The sequence below is a fragment of the Anarrhichthys ocellatus genome, unplaced genomic scaffold, assembly GCF_004355925.1.
Source record: "Anarrhichthys ocellatus isolate YVR2014 unplaced genomic scaffold, GSC_Weel_1.0 scaffold10, whole genome shotgun sequence".
Classification (NCBI taxonomy): domain Eukaryota; kingdom Metazoa; phylum Chordata; class Actinopteri; order Perciformes; family Anarhichadidae; genus Anarrhichthys; species Anarrhichthys ocellatus.
This window is the reverse complement of record NW_022280040.1, coordinates 8,042,188-8,066,468: the sequence shown is the minus strand read 5'-3', so window position 1 is coordinate 8,066,468 and position 24,281 is coordinate 8,042,188. Positions and strand designations below refer to the sequence as shown.

The 24,281-nt window shown below is 43.6% G+C and overlaps 1 protein-coding gene across 1 annotated transcript; it reads left to right on the top strand.

Moving 5' to 3' along the window:
• The first annotated feature begins 1,267 nt into the window (after positions 1-1,267).
• LOC116385078 (F-box/LRR-repeat protein 7) lies at positions 1,268-22,734 on the top strand. Its single transcript, XM_031850266.1, has 4 exons — positions 1,268-1,708; positions 6,108-6,197; positions 19,671-20,288; positions 21,267-22,734. The coding sequence occupies exons 1-4, from the start codon at positions 1,672-1,674 to the stop codon at positions 22,001-22,003; spliced, it is 1,482 nt and encodes a 493-aa protein (XP_031706126.1). The 5' UTR covers positions 1,268-1,671; the 3' UTR covers positions 22,004-22,734.
• Positions 22,735-24,281: the final 1,547 nt, after the last annotated feature.

The window sequence follows — 24,281 nt, the reverse complement described above, 5'->3', positions numbered from 1 at the left end:
CGAAGTGTCAGAGTAAACTACCTTTGTGGGAATGAAACTCGGTTGGAAATATCTTACTTTCGCTGGGTGCCAGCCAGTACAGCTACCAATATAGAAATACTCTATACCATCATATTTTACTATGTAATGCAGAGAAGCAAAACATGCTCCATAAAGATCCATCATGCAGAAATAGAGTTTGTCCTGGACATTAGAGAGCTAGCTTCAAACTTGAACTATGACCTCTTTATCTTCACTTTCAAAGTGTTTTCTCTCTCTGTGTGGAGTTTATGCCATACTCCATTCAAAACATCTTCAAAGTTTGGGGATTTGCTCTGATATGGAGCTGGAAGTGATGTTTGAACAAAACCTGTGGCATGTTTATTACATAGGGTGACATATGGTGGTCATATTTTAAACACTTGACTTGTGTGTCTAACTGTACATTAACATTCGGATGTACTTCTAGACACTTCTCTTCACTTTTTTCAGGCATTTTACATTGTACCCATGACATTTTATGAAAACAGATAAAACCAGAGGAGCTACACTAATCTGTGTAATTAGAGAATACAACCTAATATAGACCATAAATATCCTCGCTACAGCTGTCGGCCGTGTGCATTTAGAAAGGAATTTCAGTGTGTATCCAGAATAAGTCACCTGTCGACTGCAGACAACTGGTTTTGTCCTGCAGCTTTACTTCTAGATATCCGATGACCTGCATGACTGCTATTCATAGACACATTCCCACATGTGTGGTTGAACCATTCTCTTCCGTCAGCAGGCCTATATCCTCAGAATATTTCGAGATTATGTGTCCTCTACTCTGATTGCCTGAATCTCTTAAAGTCACACCTGTGATGACATAATGCTTAAATATGAATTATGTACATAAGGGGAAATAACCTGCTTCCAGCTATAAACTGTGATTGTGTTATTCCAGTGGTAGAAATAAACTATTTATTCAAGTACTGTGCTTAAGTGCAAATTTGAGGTACTTTACTTCAGTATTTCCATTTTATGCTAATTTATAGGCAATTTAATCACACTGTAGAGGCAGTTATTGTACTTTTTTCTCCACTAAACCTTTGTACTTTTACTCAAGTATGTGATCTCAGGACTTTTACTGAAGTGAAATACTTTTTCCTGGGCTCTCTGAGTCACAGTCCGTCGTTGGCTTATCTTTCTTTAAATATCCACATCGCCCTCTCTGGTCTGCGGTCTCTTTAAATCCAGATCCAGAGGAGGAGAGCTGCGAGTCCTCACAGAGTTGTCTGGCCGCTGTGATTGCCCGCACTCAGCCTGATAAACAGCTGCTTACCATTTAGGCCACTTCACAAAAAAACTTTTCTCCGAACTCCTTGAATCTGGATTTTTTTTTTTCTCTGCGTGTGTGTGTGTGTGTGTGTGTGTGTGTGTGTGAGTAGCCTTCACCGCTCTTTGTCTGTGGACGTTCAGATATAGAAAGTCTGCACCGCTGGAAAGCTCGAGTCTGGACTCTAGGTTTGCGTAATGCTGAGGCGTCCTATGCTCAACATCTGGATTAACTATTTGGAGTCAGAGCTAGCGGCTCTACACGAAACTCTCCGACTGTCTAGTCTATCTTCATGGAAAGACTTCCCTTTTTACTCTGGACTTTAACTCCTTTTGATACACCGAGTGTTGCGCGTAGATTATGTATTCTTTAAAATGGGTGCGAACAATGGAAAACAGTATGGAAGCGAGGGTAAGTGCTCTAATTATCACTTTAAACCACTTTTTATTTGAATTCCACGCATAAGTCACCTTTTTTTTAATCAAACTAGGCGCAACAAAGGCCAACATGTGACCGCGATCTGCTACAGTTTATCTCATAAACTAAAAAAAAACAGAAAACAATGTGCAGTTTCTTGGGTCTGTAGCTTCCCCAGACATTAGTGAGCTAGCTTCAGAATAGCAGTATTCCCTTTATACATCTCTGTGGCTCCCATATTCACACAGTGTAAGTGTTTTCTGTTTGCGCAGAAACCTGCAAATTGTGAGGATGTGTGCTGATGTGGCGCATCTTTTGATTTTATATTCACTACTTTTTTAAAGATGCGCAACGTTGATATTCTTCGTACACACAGAGTGACATCTGGTGGTCATATTTTAAACACTTAGTACAGTATACAATTTGAAGTTTAAACAAAGCACACTTCCAGCCACTGTCTGTGCTATAATGAAAGTTAGAGAGATATTGTTTGACACGATGTGATGTTTAAATCAAATCCCGCCTCACATAATCAGTCAAAAAGACCTGACTTGGCAGGGAAGCCAGTTCATCAGACAACACCAAGGAGCTTAATTTATGGGGCTTTTTTAAAGAGTGCTTTCCTGCAGGTTTAGTGGAGGCGGGTCAAAGGACAACAGTGTTTTTAAGCATGTGGGCACTTTGTCAGTCTTATCTTGATAAGAGCCAACTCCACAGATCCACAATCCCTTAAAAACCCATCTGTTATTTGATTTGGCAGCCATGTTGTGCATATTGGTCACTATATGATCCATGTGTAGACAAAAACATGCAGAAGACAAAAAATACACAAAATGTCTTAATGAAAAATGTTTCAGAGCTTTTATATGGAAACAAATATATGGTTTCTTATGGGTACATGTAAAAGTATTTACAATAGTAGAGTAATATTGTAACAAAAAAAGTATTTTTGGCATATATTAGCTCTCCTGCAGCTACTTGTTAAGAGATTCTGGTCAGAATAAAAATACAAATGTTCCCTCTTATTTCTTAATGAAAAGCAATAAGCAATATTGAAAACAAGGAAGAAATGTTTGGCTCTATGCCTCAAGTATTGATCTATAAGACAAAAAAAGTCATAAGTAATGTAGAGCTGATGGTCGAGCAGGCAGAGGTATTCACCGTCCATCTCACTCAGCTGTCAGATATATTCAGAAACACGTTTCACCCAACTGGAATGCAGCTTAAATCACTTCTGTTTTGATATTTTTATAACCAAAATACATATCAACCGACTCTCATACACCAATATATTGATAAAAGCTCCAAAGATTCATTGATTATTAATGAGCTCAGCTCAGACTATATAGGCCTAGTTAGACTTCCTTCAGCCAGGATAAGATATCAGCCTTCGTATTACACTACCTCCTCTCTCCCCCGCTGTCTTTCTCATCTAATCTTCAGCATTACTTATTCAGGGGGAAAAAACCTGTATTCCGACTCCGCCGAGCACATTATTTCGGCCTCCAGAGCAGAGATGTTTGTATTTAACATTCCAGTGAGCTCTCTTCCTAAGTCAATAACTGCAGAGAAAAGATTGGAAGACATGATGTTAAACATAACAAGTGGACCAGCTCCACCCAGGGATCCAGCCATGTCAGGTACATGAACGGATCCTACAGCACATATCTGAGTCTTCCTTTTAGTTTTATTCCTCTCATTATGTTAGCAGGCATTAGTAAGCTGGGAAATATGTGTTTATGCTCCTCTAGGTCTTAATTCTCCCTTTCATTGCAACATGAAACACAGGCATTACACTCCAAAATCCAGTATCACTACTACTACTACTACCCCCGTTTAAGTCCTTCTTCTTTTGTGAGTTCACACGGATTGATTCGATGAGTCTGATGCTGGAGACTTCCCTTTTATGATCCACCATTAATGCAGCTTAATCATCTGATTTAAGTGCAGGGATACATGGAAACATGTTGAAGCAGGCCTGCAGCAAGAAAACATTAAGTGCTCATCAGATGAGGGTTTTTCAGAAGTTTTGGACAATGCACAATTCTTATGATATCACAGCATGACTGTTTTAATATCTCAACACTCACAGACATGTACCAGCTGTCTGATGGGTCTACTTCTATTGGTAAATAAAAAAAAACATTGCACCTTAAAGTAAAAAACAAACTCATGTTGGTTCTAGAGCTGCAGCTGATAATTATTGTCGGCATCCATTATTCCGCCGATTAATTCTTTAATGGTTTTGTCTATAAAAAAGTCAGAAAATAGTGAAAAAATGTCCGTCAGAACCCAAGGTCACATCTTCAAATGTCTTGTTTTGTCTGATCAACGGTCCAAAAACCAAAGATATTTATCTTACAACCGTAGAGGAGTGAGGGAATCAGCACATATTGTCATCATTAGCATTTAACCACTCAAAACAATTGATGATTCATTTCTAATAGATCAACTAATCGACTAATCGTTGCAGGTTTAGCTGTTTTAATTCAAAAGTCAGTTGGTAATTAGCTTTTATCTAACTGCGATGTAATTTCATGCTGCACACAGGCAGCATACGGTCGAGAATTGGCGGACTCCGCCACTAACAATGAAAAGTAATTTATAATGAGGAAATCACAGAATGTAAGTACATTGCCAATGCTGATCATGTATCAGATCTGGGATTGGTTTCATGGGAATCTCTTGTGTCATTAATATTCACTTTGTTGAATGTTTATTCAAAGTATAGTCATTTCACAGAAGAGAATATTGCACAGTATTGATGGTATCAGCATCGTTATAGTGTCTGAGGCCAGCATCTTAGATACAAGTGCAGAACTCTGCAGTTCATCTGCACATCTGTTTTCAAGTGCGATTCCACAATTAATTACACTCTGGTCACAACTATGCAGCAACCCTCGACCAACACGTTATATAAGCAGAAGACAGGAAGCAGGAGCTTTTCTCAAAGTTGCTTTTCCGCGAAAGGCAGAAAACAATCGTCCTCGCACAGATCCACACATGCAGAGGAAGAGAGTCCTGTGACCAGCTAAATATTAGACTCGTGTTTCCAGCCGTGTGCTCTCCGCTCTGCTTACATATTAGAAAAGTGGACCTTGTGAATTTCGGAACCATTTCTGGGGACGGAAGGAGTCGTAGCAGATGTGCAGGCTCTGTGATGTCACCGCAAAATGTCATACCATTTGAGCTGCGTTGGCTTCAAATGATTTCGTATGTGTCAGTGTGATCTTGCGTGTGGCTGAATATGGAGTCACCGGTTGCCTTTTTCCTTTTGTCCCTACAAAGGCTTTCATATTTACTGCCTATTTCGGGAACTGTCTGGTCTTTTTAGGTGTCTGCACTTGATGTGCATGTGGGTGTGACTGTTTCGTGCTGGGTGAAAGGCGCATACTTAGTCTCAGGAAAGCCACAAAGCTGCATTTATGATCTGACAGAGGAATGAAATGCCATAAACAACTGCTCCACATGCAGCCTGCAGTCAGCATGGCGGTGCGGCCTGTTGCACTCCGACAGCAGAGGCACACATTCAAAAATATAGCTCTTTGAAATGTAGCACTCTTGTGTTTCTGTGTAGGAATCTAAATCTAACAACACAAGGGTAGCTCATAAAGGAAGAGTTGTACATTTGTTGTACAGTCTTGTACCGACTAAGAATGAGCTGCTGATCATACATTTTGTTAACAACTACAGTATGAGGAACTTTAATTTTGTGTCGATTTTGGCAACCCCTGTGGACAAAAGCGGTAAAGTTTTCTTTAGCACCAGAGTCCCTTTAGAAAACCTCTCATTTTACTGCAGCTGGGTCTGTGAGTCTGCCCCGCTCACTCCTGGTCCTGGCTCTCCCGTGCCTCCCTTTTTGTCCAGTGGGCCCAGCAATCCGGTCTCGGTCTCCAGCAGCGGGGTGTTGGTGTTGGCTCCCAGCGGAGCAGCGAGATGGAGCCCTGCTCCTGGCCGGAGCTCCGACTGCAGGTCGAAGGCAGCAGTGAAGCTGAATCTGGGGGTCTGTCCACGGCAGGGGGGGAGGGGAGGGATTTAGGGAGGCTTCATTCTTCGTCGGACACTTACTCAAACTAACCAGCAGAGACTTTCTGCCCGTGCCAAGCCATAACCATTTATCCAAAAGTGAGGAGCATAAAAGTCATGAAAGCAGAGAGCGATGGGCTTTATATTCCCTTAAACTTCATACCTCCTTACCGTACTACATACATCATGAAACACCTTATCTCTGTCAGACAGGAATTTAGCATAAAAAGTGTTTTCTCTCAACTGAAAAGATTTTCAAAGGCTGTACGGTAAAAGAAACCCTGATAAACCGTAACTGCAGTTTGTCATCTCAAAGTTGCTATACTGTGTCCCAGCAGTTTTGTTTTTCTTCCCGTTTCCCCTGCAGGTAAAGGGAGCTCAAGCATCTCTTCTGACATAAGTTCGAGCACAGATCACACACCGACCAAAGCTCCAAAGAATGTGGCTACCAGCGAAGGTAAGGCATCTGGTGCTCATTAACCAAGCTCCCCTCCCTTCTTCTCCTCCTCCTCCTCCTCCTCCTCCCACCCCTCTCTGTCCTCCTCATCCACTTTCTGTGCTGCCTATTTTTGGAGAGAAACCTGCGTGTTCCTGGGATAACCCTAAACTGAAAACAAACTCACAGCTCCCATCAGAAACCAAAGGCATTTCTTGGGCTTTGTTTGAGCAGAAAAAAAAGAAAAAGAAAACACTTCTGGCTTCTCATTGTGGAAGAATGCTTATCTAAACTGTGGCCGTATCGGGCTCAAAGCACTGCCAGGGAGGGAGGTCCGAGTGCTGGAGAGAGGGATTTAGCTGGAGAAGGTGTGGGGAGTAAAAAAGGGAGAAGAGAGCTTCACCTTCTGTTGATACTCCGTGCACAGACAATCTTCCAACTCCTGGCACACCGACTGTAGCGAACCGCTCCTCTTTGTCCGGAGTGTGTGTTACGAATGTAAACTGTGTGCTCGGTGTAAATACTTTGCAGCTGACAGATGCCTTCCGAAGCCCCCTGTCAGCAGGTCGGATACATTTTTAACAATCTGTCAGTCAAAGCAGAACTTTTTAAAATTTAGTTGAAAAGAACAGAACAAAATATCTCAGTCAAAGCTGAAAAGGTACCGCAATGCCAGGTGCCATCTTTGTAAAACCTTCATAGAAATGGTAGTTTATTATGATATTATTTCATTCATTCGTAGACCACATGGTGCCAACCAAACAGTCCTTTAATGAAAGCATTTATTTTAATGATAAACTTGGTTTGCCAAGCAAAACCCTGGGCAAAACCTGTTCCCAAGCTTAACCATAATAATTTTTCCCTCAATCAAAAGAATTTTATGTAATGTCTACTCGAGAAGAAAACGTACTGGAGCTCAGATTTTGGTACGAGTGGGTCCCCGTCCTTGTTTTTTCGTTAGATTGTTTACAAGAAAACTCGACATGTATATCTCTAGCCACTAACTGAAAACACAACATGGTCACATTGGCTGACAAAGTTGATATAGCTAATGTGTTAGCAAACTTATTTTCACATCCAGCAGACACAGAGCAACTTTAGCGTTCATTTACAGTCGTGTGTCGGAACGTCATCCAATACTCTCTCTTTCTTTTTTTGGTCTCCACCAGATCCTGAGGAAAATATCTGCTTAGCTGCTGCTCCACAATGTTCATTGGCTAGTTTGTCTGTCAGTTGTTTGTGTTTGGTACTAAACAGGTAGTGTAGAGGGTTAGGGTTAGGAGCTGGAGGCATGAGAGCCGTGAAAAAGTGAATCAAAACCATAAAGTTGCGGCCTCTATAACCAAAACAATGAGCTGAAAGACACCAAAGCGTCCCGTGGAGCTGAGATGAACAGGTTCATTACTAAGAGCGACTCCTTCCTCTTTACACATTGTAATTTGATCCTTTGTTTATGTAAAAATATTGATCAGTGCACCTTTAAGCATATCAGTATAGCAGACTCAGATATAATAATAGCATCCTACAGCTCATTTACAGCAAACCTCACGGTTCTGTACAGGATTTTGGAAGTGTGTTAAACTTCAACGGGGCAGGAAATGTTTCAAGAGCATGAGTCAGAGAGAGAACTGAAATCTGAAAACCCACCGAGTAGTCATTGATTTTGATCAAAGCACCTTATTGAACCCTACCACAGATACATTAAGGCCGGTCTCCCTTAGTGCTGCGGTCTCTTTCTCAGAGAGCTGACCAGTGACTCACCGACTCTTTTGCACGCTCATATGCCAATGCACTCTCCCTGTGCCTCTTGTGCATTGTCATCACCAATCTTAAACTTGCTCTGGCATGATGAATGTAGCATTCTCGTGGCGTCGCAGCTACCCGCAAGAAAACAAACAGCAGCTCCAGCCTGTGTTTGTAACTGTCACTCAGCTGAAGATTTTCACGGTGCTTCTCTGAGGGAACGAAGCGGCGGGGGTCTAACTCCTCACGACACACCGGGCGTGCTTTTGGTTTCACGTGAGATGTGTGTTAATTGGTTTGTTTCAGTGAGGTTAATTCACTGATTAACCTCACTAAATATCGAGCGAGGCGTACCGTCCTCCTGTGGGTGAGCATGAGGACGAAGCAGATGACGCATTTGATTTCGCTGGAAATGCTGACTCACTTGGATCTCACCGTCGAGGCGCTGCTGGAAGTGTGCACCCGGAGTATTTTGGGTGGAAATTGATAATTGTTCCGAATGTGTCTACTTGGAGAACAGCCTGTGCAGATAGAATTATAAATATATATATATATATATATATATACACAGAGTATCGACCATGGCCAGTGGCTTCCCGATCATAATTTCCCGCCAGTGTTATGACTGAAATTGTTATATATTTTTTTCCCTCCATGCTAAGTGGGAGTAATTACATGTTCTGGAACCACCACGGCCACAGTCAAATCCCCCCTCCTTAAAAAGACACGCACACACACACATGCATACACCACATTCACACACTCACACAGTGGCAGGTTACACAGTCCTTGTCCACCTCGTCCTGTGGTCCACTAAACTAATCAGGAAGCAGTCTGGGCTGTTTCCCCACCACACGCTGGGAGTCTTCATATTAGAGCCTTACAGATCCCCACGCAGCAGTCATGTCACTGCTGCATTAATAAAGTCGGTGCGTGAGTTAATTAGTCAGTTACAACGCAGCATTATTATTCATTTAAGTTAAGTTAGTAATTTGAACCTAAATAAATGAAATAATGTTCTCTGTCAGATTGGGCGCTGCAATATGGTAGAAACCAATAAAACCGTATTTTAGAAAACAGTTTAGTTCCTCAATGTTGTCGAAAATCACATGTAAAGAAGCCCAACTGATATTTAACAAACTGATGTTTAACTGCAGTTGAAATTATATTTTGGAACAACTGAACCATACAATTTCACTTAAAGACGCTGTATAACTTTTGCTGAACAGCCACCATGGTTGCTACAAATGTCAATTGTGAGATGAAAGCAAATGTAAAAGCTTTGTGTGACAGTAGCCCAAGTAGAGAAGAGTTAAAGTTAACTAGCATCATCCACCAAAAGCTGCAGGTCATACCAGACCAAGTAAGGTTGTACCTTTTCATGTGTAAGAAAAGTTCTTACACATCTCCTCTTTCAAGAGACACATAATCTCATTTAAAGGATTAAAGCCGTATGTGTTGGCTACAAACCAAAGCCACTGATAACGAGAAATGTTTAATTTTCCTACAAATAACAATTTCCGTCACCAGAAGAAACTGAAAGATGCCACAATCATCTCAAAACTCAATGAACCATAATATGAAATCATTGTTCAGCCCTAATATCAGCATGCAGATGGAAAGTAGGCCATTGGCTGTAACATGTGTTCCCCCAAAGTCAACAGTTGGAAGTTTCCCTCACTCTGCTCCTGAAAACAAACCGAGCCGGGCAGTCATCTGGCAGGCTTTTGCAAAGTGTCTCTGTTTTCATTTATTATTTAGACGGGCTCGTGGTGGCCTGACCCAGTTGCTTATTAGCCACAGACTGAAAGGCACAGTAAATCCTTCCTGTGGGATGAAACTGAGTATCTCCCAGCGGTGGTTACACTGTGGCCCCGTCTGGGCCTCAAGGGTTTGCTTTGGCGCAGCCGAACTCAGGGTATACCGTAGGAATGTGGCTCAGATATGGCCGGAGCTGAACTGACAACACCCGGAGATGTTCGGCCTGTGTGTTGTCACTCTCGAATGCCGTCTTCGTCCTCCTATATCAGCTGCTTTGCATGTAACGCAGACTCACGGGGAGGGGGGGATGCTTTGGGTTCAGGTCAGCTCCTTCACCCGTTTGTAATGGCCCCAGGAAGGTAGCCGAGGAACAGGGGAATGGGTGGGAACAATGAACATGCCGACTTCCTCTCTGTCTGCCAAGGACCACAGAAACACTGATAACAGTGACGGGGAAAAGCTGAGTCTGTCCTTCCACACCAGAAAACACTGGGAGATTACGCTGTGAACGCTCATGATTTATGTGCAATTCTCCAAAAGCAGAATAACCTTCAGACTCTTCTTCTTTACAGATCTGTGTTTCCTACATAACGTTTTTACAGCCTTATTGAACTAGTAGTTAATATCAGCATCAGAACACAAAGTATCAGGCCAATTAAGGCCAAACAAGTTCGTTTTTTTACGTCGGTTTGTCGTTTTATCAAAGTGGACAAAAACTATTCTGCTTGTAGGCTGTTTCACAAGCTCCTGGCCGAAAGATTAAAATTGTTAGAAATGTTTTTCCTCAATTTTTAAAATGTCTACAAGGTGTATAAATCCTGCCGAACTGTCATTTTCAAAGTAGACCTGAGTATGAAGTAATACTGAAAAACCATGCAACCACTTTTACCTTTGTATGTCCAGCAGGTCGTGAAAGACTGCAAGCAATGATTAGTTAGGGTTCAATTTTCCTGCAATGTGCCCCCATTGGTTGACATTATTTGTCACATTCTGTCTCTTCGGCCACTTTCGCACCTTCCTGAAACTCGTTAATTGCCGTTTCCTACCTGTCCACTAGATGTCCTCTGACCGGCCTCGCCCACCGGCACACCAGTTCCCACTTTTCCCTCATCAGCCCTGTAGATATTTAACCAGCCCTCTACCACTCGCTCTGCTTCTTGCCTTCGCTTCCTCTCCTCTGTGTTGAGATTTTTGAAACTCGTTACCTGTTTTTTTCCCCCATTTGCAACCAACACTGAATGTTTTTTTAAAAGCATCACTACGATAGTTTACCAACCACAATCACAATTCAGCAAAATAGTCATTTTAAAGTTACATTTTGTGTTGTTTTTGGCGGTTTCTGAGGACCGAAGCGGTCCCTTTAGAAAACCTCTTATGTTACTGCAGCAGTAGTACAATCTTGACAGTCTGCCCCGCTCAGTCCTGGCTCTGGTTCTCCTGTGCCCCCCTTCTCTCCAGGGGGCCCAACAAACCCGGCTGTGGTCGGCTGGTCGCTGCAGGAGGCCCCCCTAGAGTCTGAGCTGACGGGAGTTTCTGGTGGACTCGCATGATTTCTCGTGGAATCAGACCCGGTGGCACCGATGACGAGCGTTAAGAATAACTACATAGAAATAGCCAATCTCCTCGCTGATGGTCTCTGAGGTCATATAGAGGATTCAAAACACGTTAAAATATCCGCACTGTAACTTACGTATAGCAAATGAAATGCTCGCCACACCCACTCAGGTTTTTTAAGTTACTCTGACTAATAACAACCTTTTTATTCAGCTGGATGATGGAAACAGGGTCTCTGATATAATAATTACGGCATTACACACTCCTAATATTGATGGTTGAGGGTCAGCTGTGCAGTCTAAACAGCCCGTCCTCAAAGCTGCTGTCTCCGGCATTCCCTCCCAAAGGCAACAAATCCCTCGCACTTCATCTGCAAACTCACCTCGCTCGCTGACGATCCGTTCGCTCGTGTTTACTCAAGCAGACATATAGTGTTTCACTGTTAATTCTTGCCGCGCCAAAAACGAAGGAGGCTGCAGCGAGGTGTTTGCGTGTGTCATTGCCACCGGGACGTTTTCACGGCACAGAGGAGATTTAGGTTGTTATCCTCTACTTATGTTGTAAATGTAAGTTGTGCTGTTTTATCATTCATCAGCGGTCATTACTGCAGTATATCTTTTGAGCCAAACTTTTCTGGGCAAACTTCGAGCTGGTGTGACAAATTTGTCTTTTGGTGAAACCTAATGCTGCATTTGTTCTGTTGCTCTGCAGTGTTGGACGTTTTCACACACCGGTGGAAGAGAGGTTTGTTTGGATAAAGAAGCATCTGTTTCTTTGGGGGGAAATGTTTGGCAGGTGATTGACTATTTTATGGAGGATTAGAGGAAGCGGTGTTGTAGATAGTTCTCATTTTATGTGGAGGAATTCGCAGCCTCGAGAAGTTTGTGCTCATTAAATGCAGGCAGTATTTGTGGAGGACAAGTCCCTTTTCAATATTCTCTCTTAGGACACAAAGCAGCAGCCTGCAGTTATTTTAAGACTTTTCCAACAAGCCTGTAGCCATTGCAATGAGAGATATTGAACAGATTTACCGCTAATCCTCATTGGAAATTGTCTACGTAAAGAGAGAACACAGAGAAGCAAAGAATGCTTTTTTCCCCCTAGATTTTCTCCATCACACTGTCCTCGCTCCTCCCCTTTCCCCTTCTACCGCTGTTATAGAGCCAGGAAATCTGAGCGAAAAAGCACGGAACAAGGCGGCGAAAAAGAAAGCAAGTCAAAGCAGTTCAGCAAAGGAGATGGAGGAGGAGGAGGGGAAGGAGAGGCAGATCTCATAACTCTTCTCTGATTACTGCTCGGTCTTCTCGCTCTCCGTCTCAGGGAGGAAGCGCCGGCCCTGTTGTTTTGAATGCCATTTCTTCTTCAACGGGGTCACATTTTTCAGTTCTACTACAGCAGCGTGTTTGACAGGAGTTGGGAAAGACGCCACCTGGCCCCAAAACGCAGGCTTGCTTCCTCTAAGATGTTGGCTCACTACTGCGATACACCTGGGTCTTTGGGCTTTTCATGTGGCAACATGAGCACAGTTGTGGACCAGCTGAACTGACACATTGGCCTCCTCTTCCCCTCTTTTCACTCTGTGGTTTGTTGCATTACGTAAGCAGCAAAGTGTCAGTTGTGGCTGAAGCTGCAATGGTACAAAAATGAGGGGAAAACTTCAGTGTTCTTGAAGGGGGTCTTGGGTGGATAGATTGAACTAGAACAACTAAATTACTTCTTTTTTTAAATTTTAATAATGTTTTCTGGGTGCAAATAACACCTGGTTCTTTCATATGAAGCAAAAAGATTTTTAATTTAGGTGAGAAAACATTGGTGGTCAAGGACAGAGCCATCAGTGTTAGGTCTTAGCTAGCCATCACAAAACCTAGACATTTTAGTGGCTTAGTCATTAAATACAAACTCTCGTCATCTTCTTAGCGACTTCCAAGGCTTAAAAGTGGCCTAAATGAACAATATGGTTAAAGAAGCTAGTGTCTACTCTCTGTGCCAGTTGATGAACAACTGTAACATGCTATTAGCTCAAACGTTATCCCGTCAGGAACATGCAAGCGCTAGTTAAAACAGCTTTTTTCTTTAAATGTTTTCTTAGTTTTGCACTGTATACTAAAACATCTCATTAGATGGCTGACTGTCCTAGTCTGTGATAAGCTGTAGGCCTATCCTGCACAATGACATATTTGTTCTGTATATATTTATCAATATAGACAGTAAAGACCAATCACTGAGCTGATACATAGGTTTCATACAGCACTTTTTTGAGTTTTTTTACTTTCCCTAAAGGCTTTTTTCTTTGAGACAAAACAACCTCTTTCTGGAGTTGAAGTGAACCCCTTTTCATCAAGAGCTTAACCAAAAAGTTCCAGCTCTTCCCTTGTTCTGTTGCTTCGACCACATGAGATCATTACATTTGCTCCTCATCACAACCAAATCAACCGTTCAGGCCCAGCGCTCGCTTTTCCATTCCTGTCTGATGTGCAGTTCGTCTTGCTGTTTGCTGCGTGTAGCCAACGTTACCCCTCCTGAGTCATTTGACATGACTGTCACTCTGCACTCTAAACCTCCGCTCACATTACTGCCAAAAAGGATAAACTGTACAGAGAGGCATTTCATGCGCATGATTCCCTGCAAAAAAACAAAAATGTTATCTTTGACATCCTGATTTAACAACCTGTAAAAAAAAAAAAAAAAAAAGGATGTAATGTTGAATTTCAATGATTTGCCAAAGGCCAGATCAGGTTAGCATGATGCCAAATGGCTGTTGGAGTCTGAACTGCTGTCTCTATTCTTGAAAATGTGTGCTGTGATGAATGGACACACACAAATGCTCATTTTTGACATTGTAGATCACGCCTTTTAAATTTGGCTTCAAGTGCACCCGTGCGTCTGCTGTCCTCCTCAGCAGAGGATTTATAAAGTGACGAGGCCAGCGTGTGGAGACGTTTGTGTCTTTTGAACTGACAGAAGGGCTTTAAGAGGCGGAAAACTCCCCTGAGGAAATTAGTCGTGTTACGGGGAAAGAGCGTAATAGTAGGAATCCAGAGACTGAGTGAGTGTGAGAATAGCTGCAGTCCAGAAGTAGCGGAGTTATGGGGGTTGTGTGGAGCTAAGGAGACTGTTTCCTGTCCAAGTGTGCACATTGTAAAGGAACCAGCAGGCCCTATTGTCTCTCAGGTTGCCCAGTGACGTCAGACCTTCCTGTAGTGAAGGCTTTGCTGATAGCCCAGCCGCCACACTGCACGGTAATATCAACTTCCATGTATTCAATAAAACCCAAGACAGACCCAGATGTTTCTTATCCCAGGAGTTCTCTCTCGGTCGGATGTTTCCCCTTTAAAAAAACGGAGCACGTAACCATTTAGTGCCGATAAATCAATTCTCTTTCAATCAAATCCCTGCTGCTTGGTTGTCTTTTATTAGCGGATACTTATTCTTTTACCCCTCTCGTGTTGATTTGAATTTGATCTCCTGGTTTTTGAGCGTCTCTGATTTCCTCACGTGCACCACGTGGCCTGTCACGGTCTTGGTTGGCGGGGGGGGGGGAGCACAGTGGAGCTTGTGGAGTTTGCGGAGCAGGAATATGTCACAGGGCTAATGGCATTGAGGTAATGGATTGGTCTGTTCTGCCAGATGCAGCGGTAATAACCCTGCGAGCTCCACACAGGGTCTTAGCAGAGCTTCACAGCACTGCGAGATCCTGAAAAAGAATCCCTATGGCTTTGGTTTATGACCAGACTGCGTCAAACTCTGGATTGACCCTGCCTGTGCACTTGTCTCCGTCTCTGCTAAAGTCTGCAGACTCTTTTGCCAATTTATCTTCCCTCTCTCTATTCTCTCTTGCCCCTCTTTTCTTTCAGAGGCCCTTGAATCTGTTTTTGTGAAGAAATCATCAGGTTTTTGTCATTAAAGCGACATCACTCCGAACATGCAGCTGCATCCTCCTCATCACGCAAGCATCTTGTCCTTTCAATGATCACTTCCATTGATTTACATTAAACCTCTGGTATCAAAGCCCGTTCCAGATGTGTCTCAGAAGTAAGTTGATGTTAATGGGATCCTGCTGCGGCCCTTCTGTGGATCAGCTTAGATTTGGTTATTAGTGGCAGTGATTTCAGCCAAGTATGCCTTTCTGTGGCTATACGCACATTCAAAATGCATGAGTTTCTCTTTCATTTCACCACTGTTCCGTTGTTCTTTGTCCAGGGTAAAGACCAGATGTTCCACTGTTTCTTCTCTGATTTCCTGAACCGAACTGAGTCTCCCACCATCTGCACTTACAGTTCCCTTGAAGAGCATTTTAACAGCTGCATGGTATCTGTTCTGTTAATGATAGGTTTGCAGTGATACACAGATATAAAACAAGACACCACACTGGTTGACTTCTATGGAGTTTGGAGCTGCGGGTTTACGAACCAAACAAATATAACTCAAGGTTCCACTGGCTAGCTTTTTCTGGAGCTTTTAATTGTTTCAGATGGTCTTTGTTAACTGAGTTTGCTTAGCGGTCATAGAGATAGATCTGTTGTCCATAGCACTTCTAGGACTTCTCATGTCTGTCGGCTTAAGCATGAACTTAATTCTTGACCTTGGAAATTGTAGTAGTCTTACAGCCCGATCAGACGAAATGCGAGGGTCACTATTCTGCCTTTTGTTGCCCAATCAGATCTTTTTTTTGGTGTTGTTGTTGTTATGTAAGCACCAAATGAGTGCTTACTTTAGCTTAACACACACCATGAACTTTACGTTTCCTAATAGTTAATCGTACAGTACAGTTTAAATATATGAAAACAACTTACCCAAAATTTGCCTCCAGGCCTGCTGTTTTCTGTTGCGATCGCGATAACTACGGTTGGTAAAATCCATCCAAATCCCACAATCCCAACCCAAGGGACACTTGGATGCGATATAGTTGAAAGCTCTGAAATATGTTAGTACAGTAAGTCAACTTCGAGTTTATCAAGAGTGACCTTTCTCAGGATGATAAATACTTTCTGCACCTGATGAAGTGCTTATTTTGCATGCAGTTAATATTGATTATTTCATCATGCTTGGCAATTTATTTGCATTCATACATCATTTACTTACTATGGAGAATAGAGTATGATTGATTGTTGATTGCAAATGCATCATCATCACATGGAACAAAAGGCTCGCACACTGCTGAAAAACTAGGTTCTTCAGATGCAAAAAGGAGAGACTTCTTTCATCTCCAGAAGTTTCAAAGTGCGAAAGAAAATATTTCAATCACAAGATAATTTACAGCATCAATAGTCAATGGCGATTGGATAAACATATGCCTTACTCAGCTAGATAACACCTGGGCCTTCTTAAAGAGACCCAGGTGCTATCTCTCCAAAATCCAGTGCAACCACGCTAATCTGCAAAGCTGTCTTCATTTAACTTTCCCCACCAGCTGTGTGGTAGTGTGACTCTGAGAGAAGGGAAGGGGGTGGATGCAGTCTAATTAGTAGCACTGTGTTTCTCCGCTTGGAGCTCTCTTCTGATCAGTGACACATGTAATTACGCAATTTGGAAGTTGCTCCTTAGCCAGTGGCAGATGAGTTCATCTGTTGCGTGCAGAATCCATCGCATTAACTTGGACAACAAAGACACGCATTCATCAAGACACATGCAATGCAATCCGATCTTCTCCTGCATGTCGAGATTTTTTGTAGATCTTTGCCTCGGGGTTGACACTTGAATTCAGCTTTTTAGGAGTAAATATATGAGCTTATATCATTTAATGAAAAGATTTAATTGCAAGCGACCCGTTGTCAAAAATATACTGATTTCATGTAGCTCTGTGCTGCATAGTGTGTGGTTTCCAGCCCCTGTTGGATAATTCCACAATCGCTAGGTATTAACTCAGGAATCTTGCAATACTTGCAGTGCACCAGCACCACTACTGTCATGACTTATTTGGACAGGTGTGTGAAATTCGAAATAGACGAGGTGTTTATAAGGATCTCAAACCATTAAATCCTTTGTATTAAGATGGATATACACAGCTAAAATAAGATAGATGACCTCAAGGAAATAATCCCAGACATCAAAAGTTGAGCTAATCATAGGCAGACCACCCAAGAATGTGATGTATTAAACCTGAACTGAGTGCAGATTTTAACACGCTATGCATTTTGCACTGCGGCACTTGTAGTTCTTTCTCGAATCTGCATTCGAGTGAGAATTTTAAGGCCCACGAGAGAGGAGGTTTGTAAAGTAGCCGTGAATCGGTCGACATGTTCCCGAGAGGGGGGCGAGTCTGCGGATGTCATCAGAGGCGAGGAGGGAGGCGGACCGCGCCGAGGTCTGGAATACAGATCTGCAGGACGGTCGCAAGGACGGTGTCACTGCCCAGCTGTCCGTCCCTGCACACAAATCCACATGACAGGCAGGATGCGGTCCATTCTTCATGAAGATGCTGACATACGCTGTGTAGACCCAGCTGACTGGCGGTCCTGAAGAGTCCATTTACCAACGCGGTTCAATCATGGTTCAATCTACATGACTGGGAGTGTAGGTAGATAAAGTGTTGATAAGATGATATCTGTGTAAATGTACGGGAATCATCGGGGAAATGGCAGGTAGCAAAAGTAAAGCTGAGTATCGTTTATTCAAATACCACCTTAAAGCTACCATAGTGTTGACTCACCACATCAATGCACAGAGGCCCCTTTACCGTCTGAATGAGGAGCAAGTAGTTTTGTGGCCTAAACCGAGCCAAGTAAATCTACGTTTGAAGTTTATTTTGAAAAGACACAGGAAACTGACACATCCAAAGCTGATGCTAGAGGGGTACCTAGAGCGTCAGAGTTTGAAGCGCCACAGACCAATCATCTGTGAAAAGGGCCATTTGGTGTTCTTTTTATTGTGTCCATTGCATTTTGAATTCTAGGATTATAAATTAAAACTTTTGGCCAAAGTTGATACTGAATATTGCCTTTTGGGAAAACACCTCAAAACTCTTTCTGTCCGTATTGTAAGACTTACTGAAGAAAAGTCGCGATATAAACTTATTGAGTTCCTAAAAAGTTTCCTAGAATGATACGATATATTTCCTTAAAGGCCTTTGACAAAAACTCTGTTTTGTTATGATAGTCTTAACAAAATAGTTCGAGACTCGCCTTTACCATCAAATAACTATAAGCCTCAAACATACAAAATAATCTTTATTTTGAAACATGATAACACCTCATTTTTCTTTGCACATAAAGCCTGCAGAGTCGTAGTTGGACAGCTGTAAGTGACATCACACTCGTGACTACTTGAAATGCTTTTAGTGATGACTATCAATCCCACTGAGCTCCTCCGAATTGGACAAGACGAGCTGAAGGGCTGATGGGGAGACGCAGATATCATCAGAGAAGAGCACTCAGTGTCCCGGTGTGATGGGGTCAACCCCGGGAGCACGATCCCGACGCCCTGGCTTATGAAGCGGAGGGCTCACGCCACGGTGATGGGATCCAGCCCCCAGATTCTCACAGCTGCGTCTTCAGACGCGGCGGCGATGAGCGCACATCTGTCAGGAGTGCCTCAGTGTTTACAGACGGATAACCTTACAGTGTCAGCCCCTCAGCTGGTCGCTTTGAAGCCACAGAGTTCATCTGATGGAGAGGCCCTGTGACACATTTTTTCCCCAAACATCCAAAAACACGATATCCAGATCCATGGAAACTCCTCTTCGTTGATGATAAAAGCTGGTGTGGCTATATGGCACCACCGTGATGCACTTTTTGACCTATTTCCTCAGCTTTTTAGCTGTTTTTGAAGAGTGATAAAGCAAGAAATTCATCATAGTCGAAGAAGGGAGAATACATGTTGTGTTTTAAAGAGGAACTTTAAAAGTCTGTTTACAACTCTTGTGGAATTAGACTGCATATGTGTTGAAAAAAAGTTGTATAAATCTTTGTGTTGGCTACAGAGGGAGCTTCGTGAAATCCGATTGAATGACTCAAGTGATGTAACTTTCAGATTTGTGAAAGCTTTATTTTATTCATGAGGGTTATTTCATTTGCCCTGTCTCCATCCAGATCACATTAGGTCAAGCTCAAAACCAGCGTTCTCAAACCAGGACTAACAAACAGACTCCTTCAAACACTGTTTCAGTTGTGTGAAACTTTCATTCTATTCGTGAAAACAAGAAAAAGTGCAATTTTGCTGCTTTTTCTTCAACAATCCGACATTAGACCAGGTCTTAAACTTGGTTGTTGTTGACTCAAATCATTTAAGGTGTGTTCTACATGAGAAGAGGTTTGAGGAAAAGGTTTGAACAAGATTGACAATAAGAAAACAAAACCTGCATATTTTACCCCTTCAAGGCTCATAGACACATGAAGCATGTTAAGAGTTCAAAAGAGTTTTTTAAGCAAAATTAACTTCTCATTGTCTTCCGACTCTGCCCTTCTCTTTCCTCACATATCTTGTGCTCTTCTTTCTCAGGTTTAGACTCCAGCACCCGGACTCTGAGCACCCCCAGCCCCGGTCTTATCCTGCCATCCAAGTCCTCCTCCCTCTCCTCACCTGCCCTCTCCAGTAACGGCCATGACACCAACTCCTCTTCCTCCTCGTCGGCCCGCGCCGAGACCGTCGCCGTGGTCCACTCCCAGCCCGGCACCCACACGCGCTCGCGCCAGTCCAAAAGCCACCACCACGCCCTCGTTGACCTCCTCCCCGACCACGCCCTGCTGCAGATCTTCTCCCACCTCCCCACCAATCAGCTGTGCCGTTGTGCGCGCGTGTGCCGCCGCTGGTACAACCTGGCGTGGGACCCGAGGCTGTGGGGCACGGTCCGGCTGACCGGGGAGCTGCTTCACGTCGACCGCGCCATCAGGGTGCTGACCCACCGGCTGTGTCAGGACACCCCGAACGTGTGTCTGACCCTGGAGACGGTGGTGGTGAACGGCTGCAAAAGGCTCACCGACCGGGGACTGCATGTGGTGGCCCAGTGCTGCCCGGAGCTGCGCCGCCTGGAGGTTGCCGGCTGTTATAACATCTCCAACGAGGCCGTGTTCGAGGTGGTGTCCCGCTGCCCAAGCCTGGAACACCTGAACCTCTCAGGTAAAAAAGAAATGTACTAGAACATCTTGCCATAAAGGTTTGGTAATGGTCTCTCGGTTTTATTACCGCTACCCGACATCATGCACATGTGTGGCTTTACCTCAAAACAAATCTCCACTCCTCGGTCCCTCTTAGCCGTTTCTACTAAAGCTGGTGAAGCCATTAGAGGAGCAGGAGAAGCTCTGCCAACCTTAAGCTCCCATGTGGGAGAAGAAAGGCTTTCTTTAGCCAAAAGCAGAACTCACCTCGACGTGAGTGAGAGCGGTCTGCTGCTTTCATTAAGTGACACAAATAACATTGACTTGGACGGGACTCTGGTGGCAGAGCAACGTCTGCACCATTAGCACCAGGAAGTTAGCCCCTTTGTTGTAAAAAAAAAAAGGCTTTTATTTGAACGACACAGAATAATGAAAATCAAGTCTACTATTTCAACTGGTGAGGACATCAGCCTTCGATTATTTTTCACCACAATTTTGGTTTCCTTGGAGTTGTTTGCACTCAGACAGTTTCATGCTTCTTGCTGCAGGCGTGTAGCCAAACACAGCAGGCTTTACTCTGGCGCCCTCAAGTGGCGACTCAGAATACTTCTTCAAAAATAAATTGTGTTAAAGGGAACGTTGACATTTTTTCAAGTCCGTCTTAAAACAATGCTCACATGACCGTATGCACATTAAAACAGTTTTTGCTTTTTGTAAACATTCCTCCTGTTCAAAACTGGCCACTATGAGATCCCTTCCTATCTACTGTTAATGAAATAGAAGAAAATGCTGATATTTGTATTGAAGAAACAATACAAATATCAGCATTTAGCCATCTGAATTAGAGGAATCAGGTGGTTAACGGTCTCTTCAGTTTGAGAAAGGCTGTTTTAAGATGGACTTTTCATTTTCTGAATGTATCCTTTCAACAAAAACAATCCGCTTTGAAGAAATCCTCTGTTTATGAGCTGACAACCTCTGCTTCCTCGTCCTCCTCCAGGCTGCTCCAAAGTCACGTGCATCAGCCTCACCCAGGAGGCCTCGCTCCAGCTGTCCCCTCTTCACGGCCAGCAGATCTCCATCCACTACCTGGACATGACCGATTGTTTTTCCCTCGAGGATGAGGGCTTGCGAACTATCGCCTCCCACTGCCCCCGCCTGACACATCTGTATTTACGCCGCTGCATCCGACTGACGGACGAGGCCTTGCGCCAACTGGCTCTCCACTGCCCCTCGATAAAGGAGCTCAGCCTCAGCGACTGCCGCCTGGTGGGGGATTTCGGCCTGCGGGAGGTCGCCCGCCTGGAGGGCTGCCTGCGCTACCTGAGCGTGGCCCACTGCACGCGCATAACCGACGTGGGCATTCGCTACGTGGCCCGCTACTGCCCGAGACTGCGCTACTTGAACGCCAGAGGTTGCGAGGGGCTGACGGACCACGGCCTGAGCCACTTGGCCAGGAGCTGCCCCAGACTCAAGTCCCTGGACGTGGGCAAGTGCCCGCTCGTGTCGGACAGCGGGCTGGAGCAGCTGGCCATGTACTGCCAAGGCCTGAGGCGAGTGAGTCTCAGGGCCTGCGAGAGCTTGACGGGCAGAGGACTCAAAGCTCTGGCGGCCAACTGCTGCGAGCTGCAGCTTCTCAACGTGCAGGACTGCGAGGTGTCGCCAGAGGCTCTGCGGTTTGTAAGACGCCACTGCCGACGCTGCGTCATCGAGCACACAAACCCCGCTTTCTACTGAGACCAGGCGGGGGGGGAGGGGGGGGTTGGAGACGGGGGAGCTCTTGGTCTGGTCCTCTGACAAGTGGATGTTCTAATATTCCTGCTATGGAGTTGGCAGAGTTCAGCAGCCGATGTGTCAGAACTGGTTGAAAACCTGGTGTGCAATACTGGCCAGAATTTGTCTCTTTGAATCCGCCTGGTGGCTGTTGATGCTGAAAATACTTCCATAGACTGTATTTAACATATTTATCTGTAAAAAAAAGGCAGAGAAGTAGCGTATGTCAGTATATTACGTCTTCACACTTTACAACGTAAACAACATGCTACAACACTGAGCAGCGGGTACAGTCGTGTCACCACGTAACAGCATTGTTATATATTTCATATTTCAACACCTTACGGCCCTGAAACATAATCATAATCGTACAATCCTGCATCTATTTATAAACAGTGAGTATCTTTAGACTGAACCACTAAGAATGTAGCTACGACGCAGCAACTAAAGCAGAACATATTCTCAGTTTCACTTTCTTTATGTTGCATATATGCACTTTATGCAATTGTGCTGACAATCACTTCAACTGAGCTCAAAGTGTCATCATTTCTTTTCATTTTCTGTAAATTAAAACTATTAGCCAGAGATTCTTTTTTTTTTTTTCAAAAGCCAAATAGAAACAAAGTTGTTGTTGAGATTAATAAACAAAGAACACATTGCTGCTATAACTGTGCCAATAAACTTCTTCAAAAGCCGCCTCGACAACTGTGAGTGTTTTACTCAAATCCTCGCTGCAGTTGTGAGTCGTTAAAGTAACTAAGGAGGAATACCATATATGGATGTTTTAGGGACTGGAGCGTGTGCGATCAAAGGGCATGGCCTCCTGCTTTCAGGCCATTGGCTGAATTAAACCTGCATGTTACACGCACCTGTCTATCTGTCCATATTTATACATACTTTAGGACTGAGTTATAAGATAGTATGTAAGTCATTATTGCTCCAGTTCTATATTCCTCTTTCTGTATCAGCTATGAGAAACATTCTCCACCACCTGTTCTTGATAGCCGTGCTCCTGCAGCGTTCCTTGGCTCAGTGAAAGGTGCAGAGCAGCAGCTGGAGGAGTATTTATGAATCACGTTTGCTCATCCACCTTTGGCGCCCTTGCGGGTCCGCTGCATGGGAAATGAGGACATTGTTGGAGAGGAGTATCCGTAGCACGTCCAGGAGGATGTATGAACTTTCAAGAGTCTAAAGCGATAGTGTTTCAGGAAATCCACAATGTCAAGTACCCCTATAGAGGAACTGTAATAACTTTGGTAACCCCTACATATTTACTCTCGTACCGTCATCAGTTCAACATTTTAAGCCATGACTTCACATGTGGGCGAGCTACTTTTCCTTATAGCTTCTGTAACTATAAGCAATCCCTCATTCAACATTTATTTGTGTTCTAAGACAAATTGTGATCCACTTCAGCAGCTATTAGAAGTTGAAACATCTGAGTTTAACTAAATGAAACTAGGCTACAGCTCCCATGACAATTTACCGCCGCAGGTACTTCTTACTATTCTCTGCCGTCCATCAACGCGTGCAGCGTTTGCTTCTCTCCGTTCTGCTGTTATCAGAGCCACGACCCCTCGACATACCAGTGGACTCAACTCTTTTGGGGCTCATGGGAAATTGTGTTCATTGAAGTGTGCCAAAGTAAACCCTGAAATGTTGAATAAACAACAGTATTAGATCATCCAAACGATTACAGTCCTTATCTCGACGTATAGAGCGAACCACACTACATGCCGTGTGACGGATGTCAATGGGATTTTAAAATGAGCTTTTTCTTACTTCTTAAATTAGAACCCAGAATTTCCAGTTTCACTCTCTAGAGGGGCCTTCCAGTATGAATGTTCACCTCCGGCAGATTACCGGTGCGTGCTTGTGGTCGTCATTCAGTATCGACTCAGTATTTTGGGATTATTACGGTGTCAGACTGGAACACATTTGATATTTTAGGTATATGGTTTAAATACACACATCCCTCGCATTAATTAACATGGAGCAATGTCCTTATGTGCTTCCAACTATAGTGTTGTATAGTGCATTACAAACCATTTATAGATTTTTATACTGCTTATAAATGCAACATAGTGGGGATCAAGTGTTATATATAGTCATTTGCAGCACCATAATAGTGTCTAGTAGCTCCTGTTAATATATTGTGGATCTATGGTAGGTTGAATTACAGGTTTTCACAATGCAGGGGGTCTGAAGTCTTGTGAGAATTGTGTCGTAGAGAAAAGTCAGC